Raw genomic sequence first — 22,194 nt, 5'->3', positions numbered from 1 at the left:
TATGTAAAACGGTGGCGGAAGAGTTAACGTTGCCGTCTCTACTTTCGATCTTTCGGCTCGGATGACCTCTGACTCGGTCCACATCATCGGATCTCTGCTTCCAAAAGACCAAAAGATACCCATCCACTCCGTAGGTAATCTTACCTCACTACATGACGCCCTTTGTGTCCGATATGAAAAGTACGCTTGGTCAACTCGGTGCTAATATTTACTCTATTGTGCGGTGATCGCACCACACTTCATAACGGATACGGAGCTCAAACACTGCGAAAGTTACGCGATTCGCCTCCGCCTCGAGACAGAACTCTGTTGTTATTTTCGTAAATTTTACCAGAATAAAGCCCAAATAAGCACAATAACTAACACCGCACGTGCACTCATCCACGTCAGCATCGCATGTTTTACGGCTATATATACTCTTCTTCCTTCCTGCGACTCTGTGTCCTTTCGACTGGCGGGTCGGTACAGTTGCCCAAAAGGGCAGAAACCAAAAAAAAAGTTAAGGAAAAAATAATCCTTGGAGAAATAGTATAAACCCTAACCTTTTCGATCGCCCCTTGTTTCGGTTCTCCGGCGTCGATGGCGAGCATTCCAACGCCGTCCGTGGTTCAGATTCCGATGACGCAATTCGGGAATGCGTCGCTCTATGTCGGCGATCTCGACGCCGGAGTCGCGGAGGCGGAGATCTTTGAGCTTTTTAACCGAGTTGCCCCGGTCGTGTCAGTCAGGGTTTGCAGGGATCAAATCCGAAAGGTCTCCCTCGGCTACGCCTACGTGAATTTCCACAACCCGCAAGATGGTATGCCGGATTGTTATATTATTGAGTTATTGATTCTTATCGTTGCTCAACCAGGAGTAATTTTACGATCGATCGCGGTATTTTTCCATTTTACTACGCTTGATAGGTTATATTTTGCCTTTTCGGTTTTTGAAGCCTGTCTGATAGATTTTCTTTTGATTTCTGGTCAAGTAAAGCTACTCAATAATTAAAAACATCATTTTTTGGTGCAATCTTGTTTGTCATGGCATAGCTTTGTATAAATATACTATTTTTCGAATTTGTTTTATGGTGGCCTCTGTATCTTTTCTGAATTTAGAGAGAAAAGAAGGATAAGATGTCTGACTGCTTATTTGATAGAGGTGCTAAGATCATCAAAAGGTGGCTTTTGTTCAGAAAGCGAACTCTGAATTTTCTGGTCTTACAAGTTCAATTGGCATTATGGCATATATCCATTGAATCCCAATGTAGAGAAATAAGCATTTACTTCTGCTGTTAGAGAGGTTTCATTATGATCCCTCTTTCTTATGGTACCTAATTATCTATGTTTTCCGCAGCTACTCATGCGATGGAGGTCCTCAATTTCACTTCAATACATGGTAAACCTATCAGAATTATGTTCTCACAAAGGGATCCCAGTATCCGGAAGAGCAGCTGTGCTAATCTATTTATAAAAAATCTTCACCCAACAATTGATAACAAATCTTTGCATGAATTTGTTGCCTTTGGTACTGTACTTTCCTGTAAAGTTGCCACTGATATTAACGGCCAGTCAAAAGGATATGGCTTTGTACAATTTGAAAATGAAGAAGCAGCCCAGAAAGCTATTGATCGACTTAATGGGATGTTAATGAATGGAAAAAAAGTTTATGTTGGTTTATTTCTCCGTCATAAAGAGAGAGAACATGCAAGTGGATCCCAGAAGTTCACTAATGTGTATATAAAGAATTTGCCTGAGGTTTATACTAATGAGGACTTGATAAGGGAGTTTGAAAGATTTGGTAGTATCACCAGTGCTGTAGTCATGAGAGATGCAAATGGAAACTCAAGGGGTTTTGCTTTTGTTAATTTTGAAAATTCAGATGCTGCTGTTGCAGCAGTTGCTAACATCAACGGAAAAATTTTAGATGATAAAGTTTTATATGTTGGAAGAGCTCAGAAAAAGGCTGAAAGAGAAGCTGAGTTGAAGGCCAAGTACGAACAAGAGAGAAGCGGGAGACTTGAAAAACTTCAAGGGCGAAATTTGTACTTAAAGAATCTTGATGAGAGTATTGATGATGCACATCTTAGGGATTTGTTTTCTGAGTTTGGCAATATAATTTCCTGCAAGGTATCTTTATGCAAACTGCCATATATGATTTATGCCCTGTAAGTTGCAGCATTGCCTTATTTGTTCCTTCTTTCACTTTAAAAGGTCGTGGTCGATTCACAAGGACAGAGCAAAGGTTCAGGATTTGTAGCCTTTTCTTCTTCAGAAGAGGCTAATCGTGCTGTAGGTGTTGTTAGCTGTTAATATTAAGTTACTTTTCTCCTTTCTTTCCGTTAAAGATGCTTTTCTATTTAATGTCATATGGTGCCTCATCTGGTTTCTTATTCCTTTGCGAAATCTTATCCAGATTACTGAAATGTATGGAAAAGTGGTTGGAAGGAAACCATTGTATGTCGCTCTGGCTCAAAGTAGGGAGGAAAGAAGGGCAAGGTTGCAGGTGTGCTGCCTTGTTAGTTATCATTTAATTCATTTTAGTTTTCATAATGTATCTTGTATTTTTTCTACTTATTTTGGTGTCTCTTTGCATGACAAGTTCTAACTAGATGGTCATTCTTGCTGCTGACCTTGTGTAGCAGGTCAATATCTCAAAACCAACCTCTTTAGTAATTGATAGCACTGAACCAATGATAATTGATTGCTTTCCTATATATTACATTGGTGGACACCCTCAATAGGTTTTATTTCATGTAAATTTATGACATTGGAGTGTTTAATATGTTTCCCCTTGAAATATCCTTGATAAGTTGGTAGTTTCTTGTATTCTTTCTGAGATGTCACAGAAGTTCCATGGTTATGATAGTTGCGGGCCTTCTGGCTTTCCAGGATTAGTATGGTTCTGAAATCTATGTATTTGTACTAACTGAATTCTCGTGATAACTTTATAATGGAGTAGCCAATTATGTGGCAAAGTTAAGATGAATATCCATTTATGCTTTAAAGCAATGATAACTTTTCTTTTGATTCTTTTCTACTGCTACTTGGAGTGGCCAACTCTTGAATTTCATCCATGTGATCATAACAAAATGAGCAACTTCTCTTTTTCGGATATCTTGTAGACTAATATACATCTTTCAACCATCACACTAATGAATTAAATTCTTGACCTGTGAAATAGTCATCGTGTCCTGGTCTTTTTGTAAAGTTAAGAACTTCAGATCAGACTTTAAGTTCCTCCAGTTCCAATTTGTCTAGATGCTTTGTTCCATGTACAATCATTACCACTTCTTTCACTTTCCTTGATCTTCCTAGATGATTTTACTCTGTACTTTAACAGGCTCATTTTGCTCATATTAATGCTCTTGGGAACCTACCACCTGTGATGCCATCTATGCCAGTGTACCACCCTGGTCAGAATAGGCTTGCCCCTCAACAGCTCTATTTTGGTCAGGGTGCCACTCGTCTAATTCCAACCCAAGCCTCAGGATACGGTTTCCAGCAGCAACTTATTGATGGAACTCAACCTGCTCTTGCACCAAACTTGGTGATGTCTTACAACTTTCAGAGGCAAGGGCAGCCTGGTCAGAGGATGGCTTTTAGGAGAGGACAGCAGATGCAGCAGCAGGTGTGTCATCCTAAGAAGGATTACCTTAAGTTTTAAAACCCTTCTACTCATTTATTTACTGATGCCCTTTTGTTTTCTTGTTTCTTATTTTGGAATTCAGCTGATTCAGCGTAATGCTAGTCATAGCTTTAGGTACAGGCAAAACCCTTCCAGTGAGATTGACCCAGTAATGCTGCCACAGGGTCTCATTGGTCCAATGAAGCCTTTTCCACTTGATGGTGGCACCATGCATATTCCCCAAACCAATGCTAATCGGTCCTTACCAATTCCAATTACAGCTCTGCCTCTACTTTAGCTTCTGCAACTCCAGATCAGCAACGAGTGGTAAGAACAGTGAAATGTGTTAAATCAGGCTTTAAATTTTAAGCTAGTCCAAATTTATACATTTATCATATCGGTCCATAGTATTGGAAAGATTTAAAAAATTTCATGATAGTTGTTGGCTCCTTGAGCAATTTTTGTCTAGAAATGTTGACGCTGGATTAAGATCATGGATGATGGTAACTTAAAGCCACTTAATGTAATATCTTGAGTGATATTCCTGACTTTGATAAATATGTTTCATCTTTTTACCTCAAGAGATTGTATGCTGCATCTTATAGATTTCAAATTTTGGATGCTTTTCTAGTAGCATACTTATTTTGATCGTTACTGCTTCTTTATTCCTATTGTGCAGTTGAAAATGGATGGCATATTTTGACTCACTTACAATGCAGTGTGGAACTGATATAAGTTTAAACTTCTGACTTGCAATCTACAGTACATTTTTAGGTGTGACATTTTTAACGTGCAACCTTTTTGTCCATTAATTATAGATTCTGGGCGGGCAGTTGTACCCACTTATTGAAAACATTGAACAGGAGCATACTGGCAAAGTTACTGGCATGCTGCTGGAGATGGATCAAACTGAGGTCCTGCATCTTATAGAATCTCAAGATGCTCTGCAGAGTAAAGTAGCTGAAGCTATGGAAGTTCTACGACTAGCACAGGCTGTGGATTCTGATGCTGCAGATCGGCTTGGCTCCTTGTCTTTGAGTGATTGAACTTTCTGTTCAGTTTAGCATCAAATGCATCGAGTTGGATTTAAGTATGTTTCCTTGAGTGACAAAATTTGGGAATGATTTTGCCATAAGTTCTGTGGCGTACATTGCCAGAAATTTTGGGATTCACCACGAGAAAAGCTAGAGTTCTTTTTAGTGAAAGTTTACACAGTTATTTATGGTGTCTCTTTTCACAGATTCATGGTTTTTTAAGTTTGAGAGCTTGCTTATGTGTGGGAACAATGAAACTGGATCAGAGATGGGTAAAATCTAAACTGTGTTCAGCGTTCTTCCCTGACATTTGAAATGAATCTTTGTAAACAAATTTGTTTAATACTAATTTTGATGCAATATAATATAGGATATGTCGACATGCATAGATCTAGACATTTAAATATATGGCTATATAGTACAGATAAAAAAAAGTGATCATCATAATATAGATTATGTAAAAAATATCATTAAGATGGTTAATCTTTGGTTACAACGTTGTTCCAATTTGGATGCACTCTCTGAACTTCTGAATGACACGAGATTTTAACCACAAAGAAGCCGGCTTCTTTAAGATGCCATATAAATATACAAAGTACTACCACAATATGTTGAGAGGTAGCCCATTTGCCAAAACAGAGAGAATTCCCATCGCAAATGTTTGACAAATAGTGGGGAAAGTTGACCTCAAGTTCTATATCTGGATGCTTACATTCTCACTGCTAGCCCAGCCATCTTGCACCTGCACAGAGTACTGCAAGTGCCAGAGGACATCATCGATAGATGGGCGTTCTTGAGGATTTTTAGAAACACAGTTGAGAGTTATCTCCACTGCTGTTCTTAGAGAGTCAACTGCGAAAGTTCCACGGATTGAGGGGTCAGTCATTCCTTTCAGCTTCTCTGATCCATCAATCAAGCTCTTTTGTAGCTGCAGATCACAAGACAACACATTTCGGATCTTTTGGAAGTAAAAACAACCAGTACAATTTGATAGAATTTCTTTACTTCTTACTGTGTTTCCTGATTTAATAATCGACATTTTATCTGATAGAAGTCTGGTAAATATTTTTTCTGGGGATCATATTAGTTTGGTTTCATTCGTATGAATTTCTTTCCTGTCTTCCTGTGGCTCCTATGCAGATGTGAGAAATACAAAGCTGAATAAGAGTACCTGAACTTTTAATACGTCCAAATTGTTTGGGGATTCAACAGGTTTGCCCGTGATAATTTCCAGAAGAATGAGACCCAACTGGTAAATATCCTCCTTTTCACCTTTCTCCATACTGAGAATACTGTAAAGCACACAGTGATAGAATTAGATTTCCAATTTACTCATACTAGCATTCAGATTCATATTCTATTTAGTGCAGCCTCAGCGATACATTGTTGTTTTTTGCTATCAAAAAGTTTTCTATCCTCTTTTTGCCTGTGGTAGTTTGTCTTCTATTGATGTTTAGAATAGCACAAAACAATATACTAACTCTGCTCTTGCAACCAGATAAATAGAGCATACCTTCCGGCATCATTTTCTTCTATGGCACTGAAAGGGCTTTGAGAACCAACCTGAGAGACCGACGATCGAAATTTAGGTATGAAACAGGAAAGCAAATAAGCAAAAAAGAAATTCATGACAGTCCTTTTTTCACTTGCCTTGCTATTTTTAATATTTGGCAGCACCGGAAGATTATAGTTGCTAATTTTTGCTGTAAGAGTTTGATCCAACAAAATATTCTCTATGGTGAGATCACTTCCCACAATACCAGGAACAGTTACCGTATGCAAGAACTGGATCCCCCTCGCAACGCCAATGACCGCTGTCACTCTTTGTGGCCACTTCAGCATCTCGCGCTTTCTCCATTCTGCCATTTTTTATCAAATATCAGCAGTTTAAAATCTTTAGACAATCTTCATGTCCCTTCATTTTATAGTCTTTATTTTCAGGAGAATGACTTTCCATTTTCCTCACCTGTAAGATGACTTCTCAAAGTTCCATTAGTTACACACTCAGATACAAGGAAGACAGTTGTAGTTGTGTTAGCATTTTCCTTTCCAGTGGCAATGCAATGTCCAATGACGCTTACTAAATGGCGGTGCCGGAGTTTTGCAACAGTGTCCATATACTGTACCAGGTTCTGAGGTGAATACTTCTGTTTTAACTTCAAGCATCTCACCAGCACCATGGAGCCATCTTGGAGCCATCCTTTGTAGTACTAGAAATCAAAACAAAAAGGAAAAAAGAATTTCAATTTAAGGAAATATAGTTAGGTCATATCTTTTAGCCCATTCAAGTGAAGCACCTAAAACTCTTTGCCTATAAATTTGGAAGATATACTTCTTAACTAATAAAGATCACTCACGATTGATCTTAATGCATTTACTCTCAAGTAATATGTTTTCAATGTAAAATTAGTGCGAGAATTATCATGGCAGAGTTGTCAATGTAGCTCTCAAGGTTTGAATTGACATGATTTAGAACAATTAGAGATGAAAAGGAAAAGAAGAACTAAGGAATCAATCTATTCTCATCGATTAGAGTTCCCTAATTGTAAACAATTCAGCCTTAGTTTGCTTACCTGTCCTTGAGGACCATCTTTAATCAGATTTGATGAATCAAAGCTATTTGTTGCCTCTTCGATCTCCTCCAACGTAAAAACACGATACGGTGTTGCCCCAAGTGATCCAACCATCACTGCTTGAGATGCATGTCCTATGAAGTTTGAATGAAGCTAAATTATTCTGAATTCCTAGATTTAACATCTCTATACCATAAATCTTGAAACTTTTTGTGATTCAAATTTCAATTCTATTGTAGAAATGTTACAGATAATATCAAATTGATAAGGTTACAGTATCTATACTTACTCTTATCAGCAGGAGTTCTAGGAGCAACTTGAATTGAAGCTTTTCCGGCGTTGGGTTTCTGCAAAATACCGACTTCCGGATGATCTGCTCTTGCCCGTCTCAAAACAATCATCATCAAGAATCCTAACAGAACTGCACCACCTATGATTCCTCCTACGATGCCAAGGATGAGACCTAAGTTGCTCTTTGATCCACTGTTATCTTTGGGAGGCGGCAATACCGCGGCCAATGCCACCTCATTGCAGTAAGAATTCGGATGCTGGTACTTTGGATCTCCAGAACTCAAGCAATTACCCGAGTCAAGCACGACCCAGTTCGAAGTATTAGAGCTGATGCAAGAAGGCAGAGCTCCAATCAATAGATTGTTTGATATATCGATAAATCGAAGCCTTGCGCCACAAGATAGATTTGCTGAGAGTTGCCCGGTGAGTTTATTGCTGGAGAAATCCAAGTATTGGATTGATGGAAGGGAGAACAGCAGAGAAGGGACCTGACCCACAAATTTATTTGAGGACAAATCCAATTTCTGGAGTTGGGTGAAGGAATTCAGCGTCATTGGAATGCTACCATGAAAGTTGTTTCCTTTAAGGACTAGAATGGAGAGACTCTTATCACTAAGGGATGGGAAATCTGGCCCGAGGCGATTAGAACTCAAATCCAATTCGGACAATGAGGTAAAGGATTTGAGATCAGGGACTGTTCCATTAAAGGAGTTCGACGCCAAGATTAGATTTTGAAGACTACTCATGATCGATAACTGTTGCGGGATCTCACCGTAGAAGAAATTAGAGCTTAAATTTAGCAGTTGAAGCGAAGTGAATCGATCCACCTTTCCTGGGAGAGGTCCCCAGATGCCCAGGGAGACGAGGGAGAGAGAGGTCAAACTCGGGAGCCTCGTGAGGGTGGTGAAGAGGGCGTCGGATGAGAACGCCGGGGACATCGTATTCCGGCGGCCGCCGACGATGGTGATCCCGGCGGCGCGATTACCGAGGCAGGTGATGGAGAGTGAGCTGGACTGTGGGAGGTAGCAGAAGTTGGTGTAGTTGGTCCATGAGGAGAGGACCTGGGGGTACTCGAGGATGCGTTGGAGGCGGAGGAGGGTCTTGGACTGGGAGGGAGAGAGCTGCTGAGCTGAAGCGGGTGAGAGGAGGAGAGCGAGGAGGAAGAGGAGGGAGACGGGTAGCGAGAAGTTAATGGAGTTGGGCTTTGGAATGGATAAAGATTGCATTTTGATGAGGACTCTGGGGAAGGGGGAGTTTGGAATGGTGGATGTTTGAGAAATTGGAGAGCTTTATGTCAGATTGGATTCATTCTACTGCAGAGAATGCACACACACACACACACACACACACACAAGATGATCGTAGTAGTATATCTAAAGAGATATGGCTTTCAACAAGGAATGATGAGAGAGATGAAGAAGGTGAAGAAGAAAGGCTTTGCGTACCCAAAATAGTTTTTAAGACTCAAAAGAGAGAGAGAGAGAGAGAGAGAGATGTCAAAGTTGGTATCTTGGTGGGTGAGTATCTAATTAAAGATTTGACTTGTTAATTCGAATGTAGAAAGAGAGAGGAGAGTAGTGGCTACTGGCTTGGCGCGGGGGTCGTTTTTATTTGCCTTTACAGCTACATCCACGTGCTCCCATCACGTGCGCATTGTGAAACGCGGCGGTTTCTTTGGTCCCGAATGACTAAACTACCCTCCTACCACCTCGGAACGCGGGACGTCGTCGGAGTAATACGACGCCGCTCTGTTCACTTGATGACCAAAGGGCAAAGGCTCATAAGACTTCCTAAATATAAAACTCTCCAACCAATTAATTCAAAATACATATATATATATCTAACGATCAATAGTGGAATCCAACCAATCCTTTCTCCGGTCAACTCCTCGAGCTCGCTGCCCAACAAAAGCCAAGTACCTAACCATATGCATGCACGAAGATATAGAGTCAAACGTATACATACGATATAGTTTGGCCTTTCGCCTACCCATCTCTTTCTCTCTCTCTCTCTCTCTCTCTTAGTAGCATATATTTACGTTATTCGAGTTGTGTGGACTTGAAACAAAACGTCACAAGGAGCTCTCCTTTGACTGTGTGAGAGGAGTCCCCCTTTTTCTTAGCTTTGTAGTTCAGTAGAAACTTCCTTGTTACTTAGATACCTCTAAGATTGTCAACTTCACGTCCAACAAACTGTGAACTCTTAGCTCAACAATAAACCTAATCCTAATCCTAACATTCATCGGTGTCCTATAAAATCCACTATCAGCCAATAGAACACGACAAGGATGAAGAAATTTGGGGTGGTGTTCAAATCCTAAAACCTTGAGATTGGTTTAAAGACACACCAAATACATTGTGTAATTATCATGTTACAAGTTGTGTGGGCCTCTTACAAGGTTGTCATGTTAGTAGTTGGTAGTACATGGGAAGTGGAGAGAGTGGAGAGAGTGGAGAGGGGAGTGGGTGTCGGTGATGACGTGTTAACGTTATCTTATGTGTCAACGAGTGCGGATCCCCTGCATCCTTGCTGCCGGAATTTCCTGCTATTAAATACGTGGCAGCACGCAGTAGGTCACCAATCAAAAAAAGTTATCCGACTGCATGACATTTATCTAGTGTGTTCATGATATCTGAGATGCAAGATGACACCAATGATGTGATGTGATGTGATGGAAGAAAAGTATTTATATATGATGGGCCTCGGATTCTTTCTCATATTGGGGGTAATAATATATTTATGACGATGAAAGGAGGCGATACGATGGAACGGATAGGTAAAATGGAATAGAGGAGCTATACAAGTGAAGGCGACTCCGACGTTACAGCTATTCTTATTCTGATCGTCGAATTATTCTACTTGCAGAATAATATGAGCTCAGACAAAAAATGCATGCGATGAAGACTGGAGTCGCATTTGTTTGGTATATAAGTCTTCATCGAGAAGAAATAATTTTTTATGTATATTTTAGGAAAGGAAATGAGTGTGATAATTTTTAAATTTGAGATAGAAAATTATATGAATAATTTAAAGATATTCACGTTTGATCACACTTGTACACAAAAGAGTGATGTATAAATGTTCTTAATAAATAAAATAATTAATTTATAAATAAGAGAAAATCATGCACTAACCAAATAATGAGGCTTAAACCAATTAGAACAAGTGCGTAAAATCCAGCCTAAGGGTCTCTCTCATTTATGGTCTCTCTCATTTATGCAAGAATAGCAAACCCATTTATCCATCAGGCATGTCTTACTTATTCACCTCAATGCACATGAAGTTAATATCTAGATACATTCAGTATATGCTGCGGATAATTAAAACCATTAAAAGTTAAACAAGTTTGGTAGGATACATGAACTGAAAAGTTTTTAAGATTTTCAAAGTAAGATGAGATTTTATAGGCATCTTTTATATAAATTATGTATAATTTATTATAGAAATATGTGCATTTAGTACATCAAATTGACGCACTTAGTTTCCAAATATCTAATCTTATTATTACCCTAAGTTAGGTACCAAGTTTTTGGAAGAACATGATTAGATTAGCTCCTCTATAATTAAGTGACATCTCAATTACGATGACAAAGAGGAAGAGACATAATGCCAAATAGGAAGAGACAGAACCCACTCAGAAAGTGGGATTTGAATTATAACCACCATCCCGAACTACCAGGGTGTTCAAATTGATGATTTGGATTAGTTATAGACCTATGAGATCCATAAGAAGGCTATATGGTCATTGTTTGATGTATAATAATTGTGGATCTCCTTCGCTTTGATATGAAGTTAGTAGTAATGAATTTTATGGCCAAGAGTGGAGGGTAGCAGGTGTCGGCGAGAATATAATACTAGATGGCCCGCGGATCCTCTGCAAGACAGGTTGTAGGACCCAACTAATTATAAGGGGCAGCAATTAAAAGGGTCCCGATATGTGATAGCTTTTAATTTTTAACAACCAATAGAACCCAACTAATTTACAAACTTGTATATTATTCCCTCATAGTTGGGCTTATCCAAACCTAAAGGCCTACAAGAGTTTCGTTGAAAATAAAAATCTAGATGGCTTGACCGGCGTCCCTATAAATTATTGGCTGCATCATCCGACCCTTCATGTGGTGGTCTTTTTGGGCCCCCTCTCTGGGTGGTCCAAATGGAATAAAAGGTGAAGATGAACAAAAATTGAAAAGAAACTTATATGAGAAAGAAAAGACTTCCATAGGCTCATCAAGACCAACAGTTGGATTCACACTTCAAGCGTAAAGAGGAAACGAAAACATGTCCAAAAAAACACAAAAATTGATGGGCGTATTCTGATATGGTAAGCTAATGCAAGAAAGACATCATTATTCTAATCAACAAACAAAATTCACAACAATGAGATGTGTAATGAATTAAGGTATGTTGTTCTTCTTACAATCACTTTTATATCACAATTCTCTATGCACGAGAAACCACAAAGAATTACTGGCTATATCCATGAGTAATCCAACAGCCCAATATACAGTAATCCAAGAGGCAGTGTAGGGACGAGCTTTAACAACGATTGTACAGAATTAGGTAAACAAATGCGAAAAGGCTGGAAGGCTGGAAGCAGCAGGCAACCTAGCCCACCCAAAGAGAGTAACTTTGCCCCCTCCCCAAGAATAGTTGCTAGTTTCATTCGCTGTGTAGCATATTCTTTTCAACATTGCTGGATATCATCAACTGATTTTGTCATGAAAGATTGATATCATCAGACATTGATATCTGCTCGGCTTGATTTGATTTCGGGTAACCCAGATGCTGAGAATCTATGAAAGCTGTAGTTTTCAGATGCAGACACTGGCTGTTGCGGGTAGAGTGTCGGTGGTGGCGTGAGGTTTCTCTGTGCCGGGAGTGGGGCGAGCACATTGTATTTATAATTCTCACCACCAGTAATGCTGCCAAATTTATCAATATAAAGCAGTTTCATCAGAAAATGCCAGGTTTACATAGTTGGAAGGACAGTATACAAAATTAGAAGCATCGGTACCATGAGATGAACACTCAGTCATCAGCATACAAAATAAATACCATCATATGGAAATTCAATAAATATTTGGAATGCATCTCATGACTATCTGAATCATGAACAAAAGGACCTATAGAAAGCAATGGACTATATCTTATACCCATTTTGGATAAATCTTAGATGAAAAATCATCATTGTTTAATATTCATTAGATGCGTAACCTACTTGTATTTTAATTTACTGGATTCTATAACAGAGGAATGAAAAGGATATATCCTTGTGAGAAATATAGATGCAGATCAATTATTGCATAGCTACTTATATAGCAATACTCAATACTTATAACCTGCTACTCTTTTGAGAACAAATATTCCATCACCTAACTGTTTCTCCGTGAAATAGAAAAACAAAGTTCATAATATCAAGCCTATGTTATGTAAGAAATGATAGAGGATGTCAAATAACATCACTGAGCTAACGTAAGAATCTGGAATATAAGTGATGTATTATCTAAGTGCTCAGCATAAATATATAATCCCATATAGACAGCTACAGGATTTGCCCTCAATTTTTCTGCTCTGTCAAACCAATCCTGTTCGAGTAATTGGAAGGATAGACCAGATTTTCAAGATATTGACATTTTCTGGCGATTAACTGGTCTCCTAGAGACAAGTTTCAACAATTATTGCACTTGGTGATGAGTGCATGCACTAAAGAGGATGTGATCTATAAGTTGACAAAATAAATGTCAATAATAGCAAAGAACTAATTAGTACTTGACAGATGCAATTTGATGGTGACAAATATACTGGACAAAAAGAACAAACCTGAATCTCTTCTGAATTTGATCATCATCGCTTAAATTATCGCCTGAAAGAATGGAATTAGGCTGTGAAGCCACAGACCATGCATTTGGAGCTGGGAGTTCATCAGAGAAATATCTTCTCCTGATCAACTGAAAAGATGCCTATCACTAACATAAAATAATAGCAATGCATTTATACAGAAAAAACAATAATTTGATACAGACCATGCGAAAAAACTTGATCAAAGCTTCTTTGTCATATCTTCCCTCTTTGGCCGCCTGAAAATGAAGCAGAGAAAATAAATTACAAAATCTTTCAAATATGATCAAAACTCTAATGCACATCTTAAAGCATCTAGAAACATAAAGCAAATAAAGGTTAAGGGGTCACATAGTCAGCAAATGGAGTGCATTCTATTTTCTACAAATTATAATCGAACTCAGACAATCTGTTGCAGAAGCATCATAAATAACATGAAATGTCCTCATGGAAGGTCCACATGACCTTGTATTGTATGTACCATCAATTGAGAACTGCAGACATATGGTTGATAGTTAGACCATCATGCGTCATGGGACAAGTCCATTATGTCATTAAGTGTAAATCTGGATCAAAATCTAATGGTGTTTTTAAGAGTGCTTAAGGCACAGCCTAAGCCTACCTCTAATTTATCTATAATTTATCTACCAAAATCTCATCTTTATTGGGTCCCAGTTCTTTTCATGCATGTTTAATGTCTGTGTATAAATATAAAAAAATGTTTCGTGTCTATGAAATTAAGATCCTAATTCAAAACCGATCACAGTTTCTGTGATACTATATCCTTCTCTATAAAACATCTTCCCATAAGCCTTTGAAAATTATTGATGGCACTTCTATATCTGCAGAAGAGATCAATGTAACGGCTATTTATGACTTTCTCGATCACGACCAGCAACTGGGTTCATCCCTTTCCACTCACAAAGTAGAACAATGTTCATATGAAATTCTAAGCCATTGAATTCTATTTTTGAAAAAAATAAGCCATGAATGAATTATGAATGATCATTTTTACTGATATTAATTGTCTTTTAACTTAAATGTAATATAAGTTTGCAATTCATGAAAAAGTCTGGTGCTATTAGCTATATCAATGAGGTCTACTGTAAATAAGAAAATAGGACATAAGGAAAGAAGCAATTAATAAAAGGATTAGTAGAAAAGACTTGTCATTAACTCCAAAGGCCACCTAAACACTAAGGTGGTGTTTGATTGCCGGTTAAGGTGAAAATTAGTTTAGTTATTCTCATTTCTCACTTTTCAGTTTTTACATCTAATTTGGTTTAAGCAAATATGGTGCTCAGCTATAAACTAGAATAGTGGTATAATAATTACCTTTAATTTGTCATGCAATTGAACTTAATGTTGAGATAAAAGTAAAATAAGAAGTGATAATTACTTGTCTAAAGTAAATTGATGCAAAAACCCTGATGGTGGACTGATGGAATGGATGGACTAAACCACCAAAATAACATTATTAAATTAATCTTAGCCTTGAAAAATGTGTTCACTTTTTGAGTTTTGTTTTGCTATGTCGACTTAATTGTACGCAATGCCCATTTATAGGAACGTAATACCTACATATATGTCAACAATGCGTATAGATAAAATAGCAATACTAGTCCGTTTGGTCATAGAACTTACCTTGACGTAAGTAGTACAAACTTTATAGGTATGGAATGTTTGTCATTGGTCTTATCAAGGGTAAAATGGTAAAGCTACTTTAAATCTAAAGTGATTCTAAATAGGAGAAAACCTAGTTTCATCCACTTTTACGCTCAAACCAAATGTTCCAACTCAATTTTAATCATATTGTTATTACTAGAGAGGACTTTTGACAAAATATGTTAAACAACTTTAGTCAAATCAAAGGTAAAACTATAATTGGAGTTTTGTGTGGAATAAGATTTAAACCAGTTGCAAGAATTTTTGTAAATTGATTTAGGGATAAGCCTATGTTTGGTTACGGAATTAGAGTAGTGTTCCTTAGTCTAGATTAAGGAATCCCCTAACCAGCATTCAAATGAGGCTTAACAGATCATGATTCTCACTAGGAATCAAGAGAGTGAACTGCAAATACTGGGGATGAAAGAAAGATGGCATTATCATCAGGTGCCATAGGATGCAAATTTAAAACTTACTGCAAGGAGGCTGGAACTGCCAGGAAAGCTCTCTACCAGAGGCAACTCTTCACTAGATGGAAGCAGGCCTTGCTTCTCAACCCATTGACGAGCAACATCAACAAGATTTCCACTACTTACCCTGGTTCCCTCCCTGGCAGCGATATCAGCTTTATTGGCAATTACTAGATAAGGAACAGGAAGGCCTCCAGGCCCACCAGACCCAAGAGGAGCTGAGAAAGACCCCATTGTTGCAATCTCTGAGACCCACTTCTGCAAGTTTGCCTTTGTCTTTCTCTGGGAAAGATCATGAATAAATATAACACCTAGGGAAGAGAGTCAACAAAATAGTGAGTACAAATATAAACTAAATCAACAGCATCAAATAAAAATATCAATAAGACAGGCCCTAATAGTTAGCTTTATTGGCATACAAAATTCCACAAAACAAAGAGCAAAACCTATAATATGAAATACAACATTTGAAGACATCCATTCCTATAAAAACCATAAATTTTACTGTGATAAAAAATACTTAGCAGTTTCAACAATATTACAAGGCTATCTCTGTACGATTAAAAATGAGTTGAGTATATGACCATGAAGAAAAAACATGCTGAAAATTGCATCAGCTTGCAAGGTGCATGATATCTATATATAGAGAGTACGGAAATACTAAAGCATATAACTTACCATTGATTTGTGTATAAAATAGAGATCGGCAGTCTTTATACCGTTCATGTCCTGACACATCCCAAAGCTCAACAAAGAAGTTTCTTTCTGTGTCACCATTTATGCTATTAGAAGAGCTGCCAGTGCTTCCATAAGTAATATGCTGCAGAAGATACATTTTTAACAATCTATGAGGAAACCTAAGTTGAAAAAGAGAAAGAAGACCGGTGAAAAACAAGGGATAAAGAAATTACCTTCACGCCTACTGTACACCCAATTGTTTGAGCTGGTCGAGTGGTTGAAGAACCTTTGACAATTAGATTCACCAATGATGTTTTTCCTACACCTGCTAGCATGTCAAAGATCAAGATTTACGAAATAGGCTTACAATATTCTCATTAAATCAGGCAACTGAAGTACTAAGCATATCTGTGTGATGAAGATAGTGAGCAATAAAAGTATTAAGTCATGTGCCTAATCACACAGGAAATGTTAAAAAAACAAATAGAAAATATTGCAGATAGCTCAATTTCACGGCCCATATCAAGTATTACAATAAAATAGAATGGGTTGATCAGTATTAATATGCCAAAGAAAGTGGTGACTGATGTTGCAGGTGTTAACCAAGATGACATACCATGACGAAGGCTTCAAAAGAATAAAAAACAATTAACTTCTTAACTTCCTACACATTCATTAAGTAACTATTGCACAATTGGTCTACATTAACACTTGAAAACTTGGATATCCTAGTGCACTTCTTAAGTAATACCATAAGGAGTAACTCTGCCAATTAAAGAGTGAAGTACATGTTATAGGAAATCCAAAGCTGGATAGTAAACGTTAAAACTGAAGAAAAGATATACTTAATATGGCACTACACAATAGGATGCCTCCTTCACGCAAACTATATGAAATGATCAGAAGTCCCAATAATTAAGTAATTGAATACTGAATAAATCGATTACAAAGCTGAGAGCATGACAATAGATTCCTTAATAAGTACATCGTCTAAAAGGTTATAATCCAAGAAAGGCTCACTGATTGAAAGAGTACAATAATTGTAGATTAAATCACCTGAATCTCCCACGACGAGGACTCGAACCTGACCACAAGGCGGGCCACCGTTGTGCTCTCTGCTGCTGTCCCTCTCTCTATCCCTCCAAAACATCTCTCCTCACCGCGAATCTCTCAGCCCCTCTGAATCTAAGAAACCCTTCCAAATCTCGCAAAGATCAAGTGCCTTCGGATCCCAAATCACAACAGAGCATCGAAACGGAACGCATCTCAACAGATCCGACGCAAAGGACCATCGATAAGTGCGAAAACTAAGCCGAGATCTGTGGAGGAGAAGGCCAAGAATTCGAACCCTATCCGCCTCCAAACAACGAAACCCCACTTCGCCAAATCGTCGAGAACGGCACTGGAGGAGAAGGGCAGGTCGCGCGATCTGGTAGAGCTGATCAAAAAAAGTTTAGCCCCACATCGGAAGATGTAATGCCGAGAAGCACCTGCGAGGTGGGAGATAAAGAATTCTTTTCCTCTTGGAAGTTGGAATGCGACCGGAGATGGAGAGGACGAGGGGAGAGTTGGATCTTATAAAAGAGTTTGTGCGGTAATTTCCCAAATTCTCACCGCAAAAAAAGGGAAAGGAGAAGGCCCACGGCCCACTTTACTGGGCTTTATGGGCCCATGGAGTGAATTTTAAAGTGGGCTGAGCTTGAACTAATTGGTCTTGGGCTTCTTAAATAGCTCGTGGCCCAAGAGACTAGTTTGGGCCTAATTACCACCTCATTTTAAGATATATTTTTTTTCATTTATAATTAATGGGCTATATCATCATTGATGCAGTGGGCAACATTGGCGATAGAAAGTGATGAAACTAATGGAAATTTTCAATCAGATTAAGAATGATTCATGTAGCTGGCACCAAATAGGTAATTTTGATGAGTCTTGGATCGTAATTTAGATGAATATCCCAAGGTTATAGGTAAATATCCCGTCTACTTACGTGGACCAAGCAGCCGTAAGTTTGCTCAAACGTGTCCCACATGGAAACGGCAATCTCTTCTATTTCTCCATGCGCGGCGCAACACGTGGAAGCCTTCCGGTGGTTGGTCGCCTTAAACCTTCGCGTGGGAAAGCTGTCACGTCCTCCGAAGCGGGCCTACGTGTCGCGTTTGATCTTGGAAGGGGAAGAAAACGACAAAACGTGGTGGACCACGTCAGCGTGCGGAGCTGGCAATCTGGGCAGGAAGTCCTAAGCGAAGGTGACGTGGACGCAGCAGAGGTGGTCGCGTGGCAGAAGATAGGTAGGTAGAGTTGTGTGGGTTTGTTTAAAGGCATGTGGCTTCGCTAATAAACAAACGAGACGTCTAAATTAAAATAACTCTTTTTGAGTACTTCATATGATATCTCTCCAATAAAGACGGAGCCGCGGGGGGGGGGGGGGGGGGGGGGGGGGGGGGGGAGGTCATAATTTCACTTCCTATATTATTTTAAGTAACTATTACATGATTAATTTTAAATAATGTCTACAAATTATTTTACTCGAGAGAAAAATGTTACTATTAAGATAATTATTTAATATTTGTCTGTTAGTAACATTAACAGATGGGAGATATTAAAAAATTAAAAATAACTTATGTGATTTTTTTTTATAAAAAAAATCAAGGTATAATTAGATCTATTATTTTCTGAGACGATGTAATTTGAACATGGTAAGCTTCTATATAGTAAAGATGTGGACAACTGGACATCATAGACAAGATTTGAGAGGTTAAGTAGCAAGCCAATCAAGGATCAACAACACTTTAATCTTGCAAAGACCCACTCCTCTGATCTTATCTCCAAATGGCCGACGCAAAAAGAATAGTCCCACTATCACATCCAATTCAAGCTCAGAAACAGCAGGACCAGGTTCCAAACTGCAAATTTGTCACCAGCCACCACCTGTTCCAATGATAGCTTTTCAAACATTTATCGCTCGTCAAATCTCTTAAAGAGTCTGCTGGTGGGTTCACAAATGGACAGAAATCAGCCAGTATCCATCCTACCAACAAAGGGGCCCATTTCCATAACTTTAGCTCAAAACATTTGCCCACGAGTTCTTATTGGACTTTATTCAAGTATGAACAAACTGAGTGCCAAAGAAGTTAAATCTCTCTCAGTTTTTTACAAGATCTACACTGGCAGTAATAAAAAAAAACTCAATTTAGCTTCGGAAAACACTGGAGGGTCCTTACTAAGGCGAGAACCACAAGACCTGGTCCTCTGCCAAAAACTCGTAGCCGCATGAGTTCCCTTCGAGATCGAGGAGGTTGTATTTTTTGATATCCTCATCCTCTTCAGCAAGTGAGGTATCAGAGAGTGCAGCTTCAAAGGCATTGGAAGAGTCGAACAGTGTAGATTGTCCTTTGTCGTTGCACTGATAATTAGTGTCGTGAGGGCTCCCAAAGTCGAACACAGTGCAGTCGACGGGACTGAGATCTTCTTGCTTGCAAACAACATGGGAATCTGATAACTCCTTATCCTTAGAGATCATACTTATGTCTGAGTTTGGCATACGGTGAGAAGCTTTAAATGATCCTGAGCATTCGTTGGATTTTGCTTTAGGGCCGAGCTTGTTGACAAATGTGAGTACCTATCAGCAGGAAGCTCCAGATGATGAGCACAATGTCCCCATGAACTCAGTAAACATTTGATCTACTTATTATCGGTAAGTTCTCTCTCAACATCAAGGATGACACAAAAATAATAGCAAAGTCATTACAGAGGCTCAACAATTCTAGGCAGTTAAAAAGGATCAGAAGGATATGAAAAATTGCCTGTTGATAAGAACCATGATACGATCACAAGTCTACTATATGATCTTTCTTTTTTGCCATTAAATTCTGTTAGAACGACTCGCTTATCAGACTATTGCATCACTCTAAATTTATTGTGTCAAAAGACTTGGTTTGGCAAAGCAGGGAATGAAGTGCTTCACCTGTTATGGCCATAAAGCATGATGATAACAATAACAGACAGGGGTATTATTATAATAGGTTACCTCAGCTTTCAGATGTTCTTTTTCCTTGAGTAGGTTGTCATAATCAGCCTTGAGAGCATTGTAGCTACATTTCAGGGTGTCATACTCCTTCTCAAGCTGCTTTGTCTTCCATCGGGCACGACGGTTCTGAAACCATATAGCAATCTGTCTAGGTTGCAGACCAAGATCCCTTGCAAGCTGAATTTTCCTTTCTGGATCTAGTTTGTTATCAATCTCAAAGCTCCTCTCGAGGAACTGTAGTTGAACACCTGTAAGCCGCCTCTTCTTCTCTGGCTGGTGAAGACACTCATCCAAGACTTCTTCAACATTTTCTTCCCACTCAAGAAATTGGTTAGGCCGAGTGATCCTGCTTCCATAGATATCTTCAAAACTCATCATAGATCTCGGTCCTGGAACAAGATGCGAACAAGATTTTTTATTTTTTGTTGCTTTTTTATAATATATATTCCAACAAGATAGCATGAAGGAGCACCACTACAAGAACAAGAAGAAGGTCTTTTCAATAAGATTCCATTATCTTGGACTTTTGAAGCACTATCTAAAACTTAAAATGCAGTAAACTCCAGCCAACACTTCACACGATGAAAATCCAACGCCCAGAACAGGGGAAAGAACAAAGTGGGGGAGAAGGGTACCTTGGAATCCAGCAGAATCAACACCAGGAACGAACAAGCCCTCAAGACCCTCCGAGGAAATCCCTTCATTGAGAAGCAAAGAAGCCGTACTCGAACACCCATAGTCTCTTTTCCCCGCCATAGCAATCTGTCTATCACTCTATCTCTTTCTTTCCTCTACTTCTTCTTCTTCTTCTCTTTTCTTTTGATTCCCAGAAGTAAATTTAAAAAAGAAAAAGAAAAACAGAGATCCCTTTCTTTATCTGGCCATTACTCCCAGTTCCGAGATACCTTTTTCTCGGTTCCAATTCGAGTTTCTACCTTCTACTGCAACTTGTTGATGGAATAAGCTGGTAAACATGACCACGGCGCCAAGGCAAGAGGCCAAGGCGCAAAAGCCGGTCAAACCCATCTGGGTCTCGGTCCTCCCCACTAGTAGAAGCGGGAGAAGAAAGAAACCGAGTGCTTAAAGAGGTGGCAACGAAATGGGCTGCTAGGTATCGAAATATAGCGTCATTTTTAACAAAAAGATCTTCATCTTTAGGAAGAGGAAGGAGAATTGGATTGGCTTTTCTTTGGCGTAGCTATCTCTTCTTCTCTTTTTCCCCTGGTTTGGATGATCACAGGGTCTTAATATAAGAGGCCAACTCTGCTCTCAGGATACGGAGGTGTATGAAACTAAAATGACAGGAATGACCCTTTGGATTTCTTGATCATTATTTGACTTAATTACATTTTTGACCCCTCTCACTATTACTCCACGTCACTTTTGCCCTTCAAGAAAATAAATGGACATAACACCAAGCTCTCTCTCTCTCTCTCTCTCTCAATTTTATTAAAAAATTAACTAACTAATTATAACAACAAAAATATTCTTACTTTCTCTCCTTCACTCCTATTAAGATTATATATATATATATATTTTTTATTTTTTCTTATTATTTAAGAAGTGAAAGTGATATAAAACAATAATCGATGAGTTTAACACTTATTATTATCCAATCTTATTTTCCAAATAAATTCTAACCATTAAATTTGCATTATAATTGCAAAAGATGCAAAGCATAGATGACCATTAGCTTTGAAGGAATGTACGATGAACTTTACTGGAAGTTGCACTGCTAAAAGGGGCCCAAATAATCTGCAAAATGTATCATTTTTTTCTTCGTACAATTCAATCATCTAAAAGTCAACTAAATGGGACAAGAGCTTGGTATTAGAAGTCTAGAAAGAGATCGAATAAAACCAATCAGACTCACATGGATCCTGCTACTTGTCCTCCAGATTCATTCACTCTGTTGTTATTGTTAGTGGAATCCAATACTCCGTAGACTGATAGATATCAATACTTGACCAGTTAATCTGTTGCTTCTCGAGCTCTTTTCGATGGAT

The 22,194-nt window shown here is 38.6% G+C and overlaps 4 protein-coding genes across 4 annotated transcripts; 1 reads left to right on the top strand and 3 right to left on the bottom strand.

The window, feature by feature from the left end:
- Nucleotides 1-460: 460 nt before the first annotated feature.
- LOC140768928 (polyadenylate-binding protein 3) lies at nucleotides 461-4,989 on the top strand. Its single transcript, XM_073109410.1, is given in 8 exon segments — nucleotides 461-799; nucleotides 1,336-2,108; nucleotides 2,193-2,270; nucleotides 2,395-2,484; nucleotides 3,322-3,609; nucleotides 3,710-3,890; nucleotides 3,893-3,933; nucleotides 4,425-4,989. Coding segments are annotated over 8 exon segments (1,899 nt in total). The 5' UTR covers nucleotides 461-579; the 3' UTR covers nucleotides 4,653-4,989.
- Nucleotides 4,990-5,089: 100 nt separating this feature from the next.
- Nucleotides 5,090-9,057, bottom strand: LOC140768927 (probable LRR receptor-like serine/threonine-protein kinase At1g14390). Its single transcript, XM_073109409.1, has 7 exons — nucleotides 7,503-9,057; nucleotides 7,214-7,347; nucleotides 6,607-6,850; nucleotides 6,291-6,499; nucleotides 6,154-6,203; nucleotides 5,812-5,932; nucleotides 5,090-5,568 (listed from the first exon to the last, which is right to left on the bottom strand). The coding sequence occupies exons 1-7, from the start codon at nucleotides 8,728-8,730 to the stop codon at nucleotides 5,335-5,337; spliced, it is 2,220 nt and encodes a 739-aa protein (XP_072965510.1). The 5' UTR covers nucleotides 8,731-9,057; the 3' UTR covers nucleotides 5,090-5,334.
- A 2,818-nt stretch (nucleotides 9,058-11,875) lies between these two features.
- LOC140768977 (small GTPase LIP1) lies at nucleotides 11,876-17,721 on the bottom strand. The gene is made up of 7 exons (XM_073109471.1): nucleotides 17,215-17,721; nucleotides 16,392-16,483; nucleotides 16,159-16,300; nucleotides 15,487-15,791; nucleotides 13,531-13,584; nucleotides 13,328-13,455; nucleotides 11,876-12,429 (listed from the first exon to the last, which is right to left on the bottom strand). Exons 1-7 carry the CDS (start codon nucleotides 17,306-17,308, stop codon nucleotides 12,243-12,245), a joined length of 1,002 nt encoding a protein of 333 aa, XP_072965572.1. The 5' UTR covers nucleotides 17,309-17,721; the 3' UTR covers nucleotides 11,876-12,242.
- A 1,493-nt stretch (nucleotides 17,722-19,214) lies between these two features.
- On the bottom strand, nucleotides 19,215-21,416 carry LOC140769163 (uncharacterized). Its single transcript, XM_073109763.1, has 3 exons — nucleotides 20,824-21,416; nucleotides 20,189-20,577; nucleotides 19,215-19,780 (listed from the first exon to the last, which is right to left on the bottom strand). The coding sequence occupies exons 1-3, from the start codon at nucleotides 20,942-20,944 to the stop codon at nucleotides 19,382-19,384; spliced, it is 909 nt and encodes a 302-aa protein (XP_072965864.1). The 5' UTR covers nucleotides 20,945-21,416; the 3' UTR covers nucleotides 19,215-19,381.
- Nucleotides 21,417-22,194: the final 778 nt, after the last annotated feature.

This window comes from Typha angustifolia, chromosome 10, assembly GCF_048772165.1.
Source record: "Typha angustifolia cultivar Huaian chromosome 10, ASM4877216v1, whole genome shotgun sequence".
NCBI classification, from domain to species: domain Eukaryota; kingdom Viridiplantae; phylum Streptophyta; class Magnoliopsida; order Poales; family Typhaceae; genus Typha; species Typha angustifolia.
Note: the sequence above shows the minus strand (reverse complement) of the source record. Positions and strands in the feature narration are given on the sequence as shown.

Excerpts from the sequence above, each read along its gene's own strand:
- LOC140768927 (XM_073109409.1), bottom strand. The coding sequence starts at position 8,730 with ATGCAATCTTTATCCATTCCAAAGCCCAACTCCATTAACTTCTCGCTA. Across the intron at positions 7,348-7,502 it reads TAGAACTCCTGCTGATAAGA|GACATGCATCTCAAGCAGTG; the intron begins GTAAGTATAGAT and ends CAAACTTCATAG. Across the intron at positions 6,500-6,606 it reads TTTGAGAAGTCATCTTACAG|AATGGAGAAAGCGCGAGATG; the intron begins GTGAGGAAAATG and ends AAAAAATGGCAG.
- LOC140769163 (XM_073109763.1), bottom strand. The coding sequence starts at position 20,944 with ATGGCGGGGAAAAGAGACTATGGGTGTTCGAGTACGGCTTCTTTGCTT. Across the intron at positions 20,578-20,823 it reads TGATTCTGCTGGATTCCAAG|GACCGAGATCTATGATGAGT; the intron begins GTACCCTTCTCC and ends ATCTTGTTCCAG. Across the intron at positions 19,781-20,188 it reads AAGAACATCTGAAAGCTGAG|GTACTCACATTTGTCAACAA; the intron begins GTAACCTATTAT and ends TCCTGCTGATAG.
- LOC140768977 (XM_073109471.1), bottom strand. The coding sequence starts at position 17,308 with ATGTTTTGGAGGGATAGAGAGAGGGACAGCAGCAGAGAGCACAACGGT. Across the intron at positions 16,301-16,391 it reads GGTGTACAGTAGGCGTGAAG|CATATTACTTATGGAAGCAC; the intron begins GTAATTTCTTTA and ends TATCTTCTGCAG. Across the intron at positions 13,585-15,486 it reads GCAGTTCCAGCCTCCTTGCA|GCGGCCAAAGAGGGAAGATA; the intron begins GTAAGTTTTAAA and ends CTTCATTTTCAG.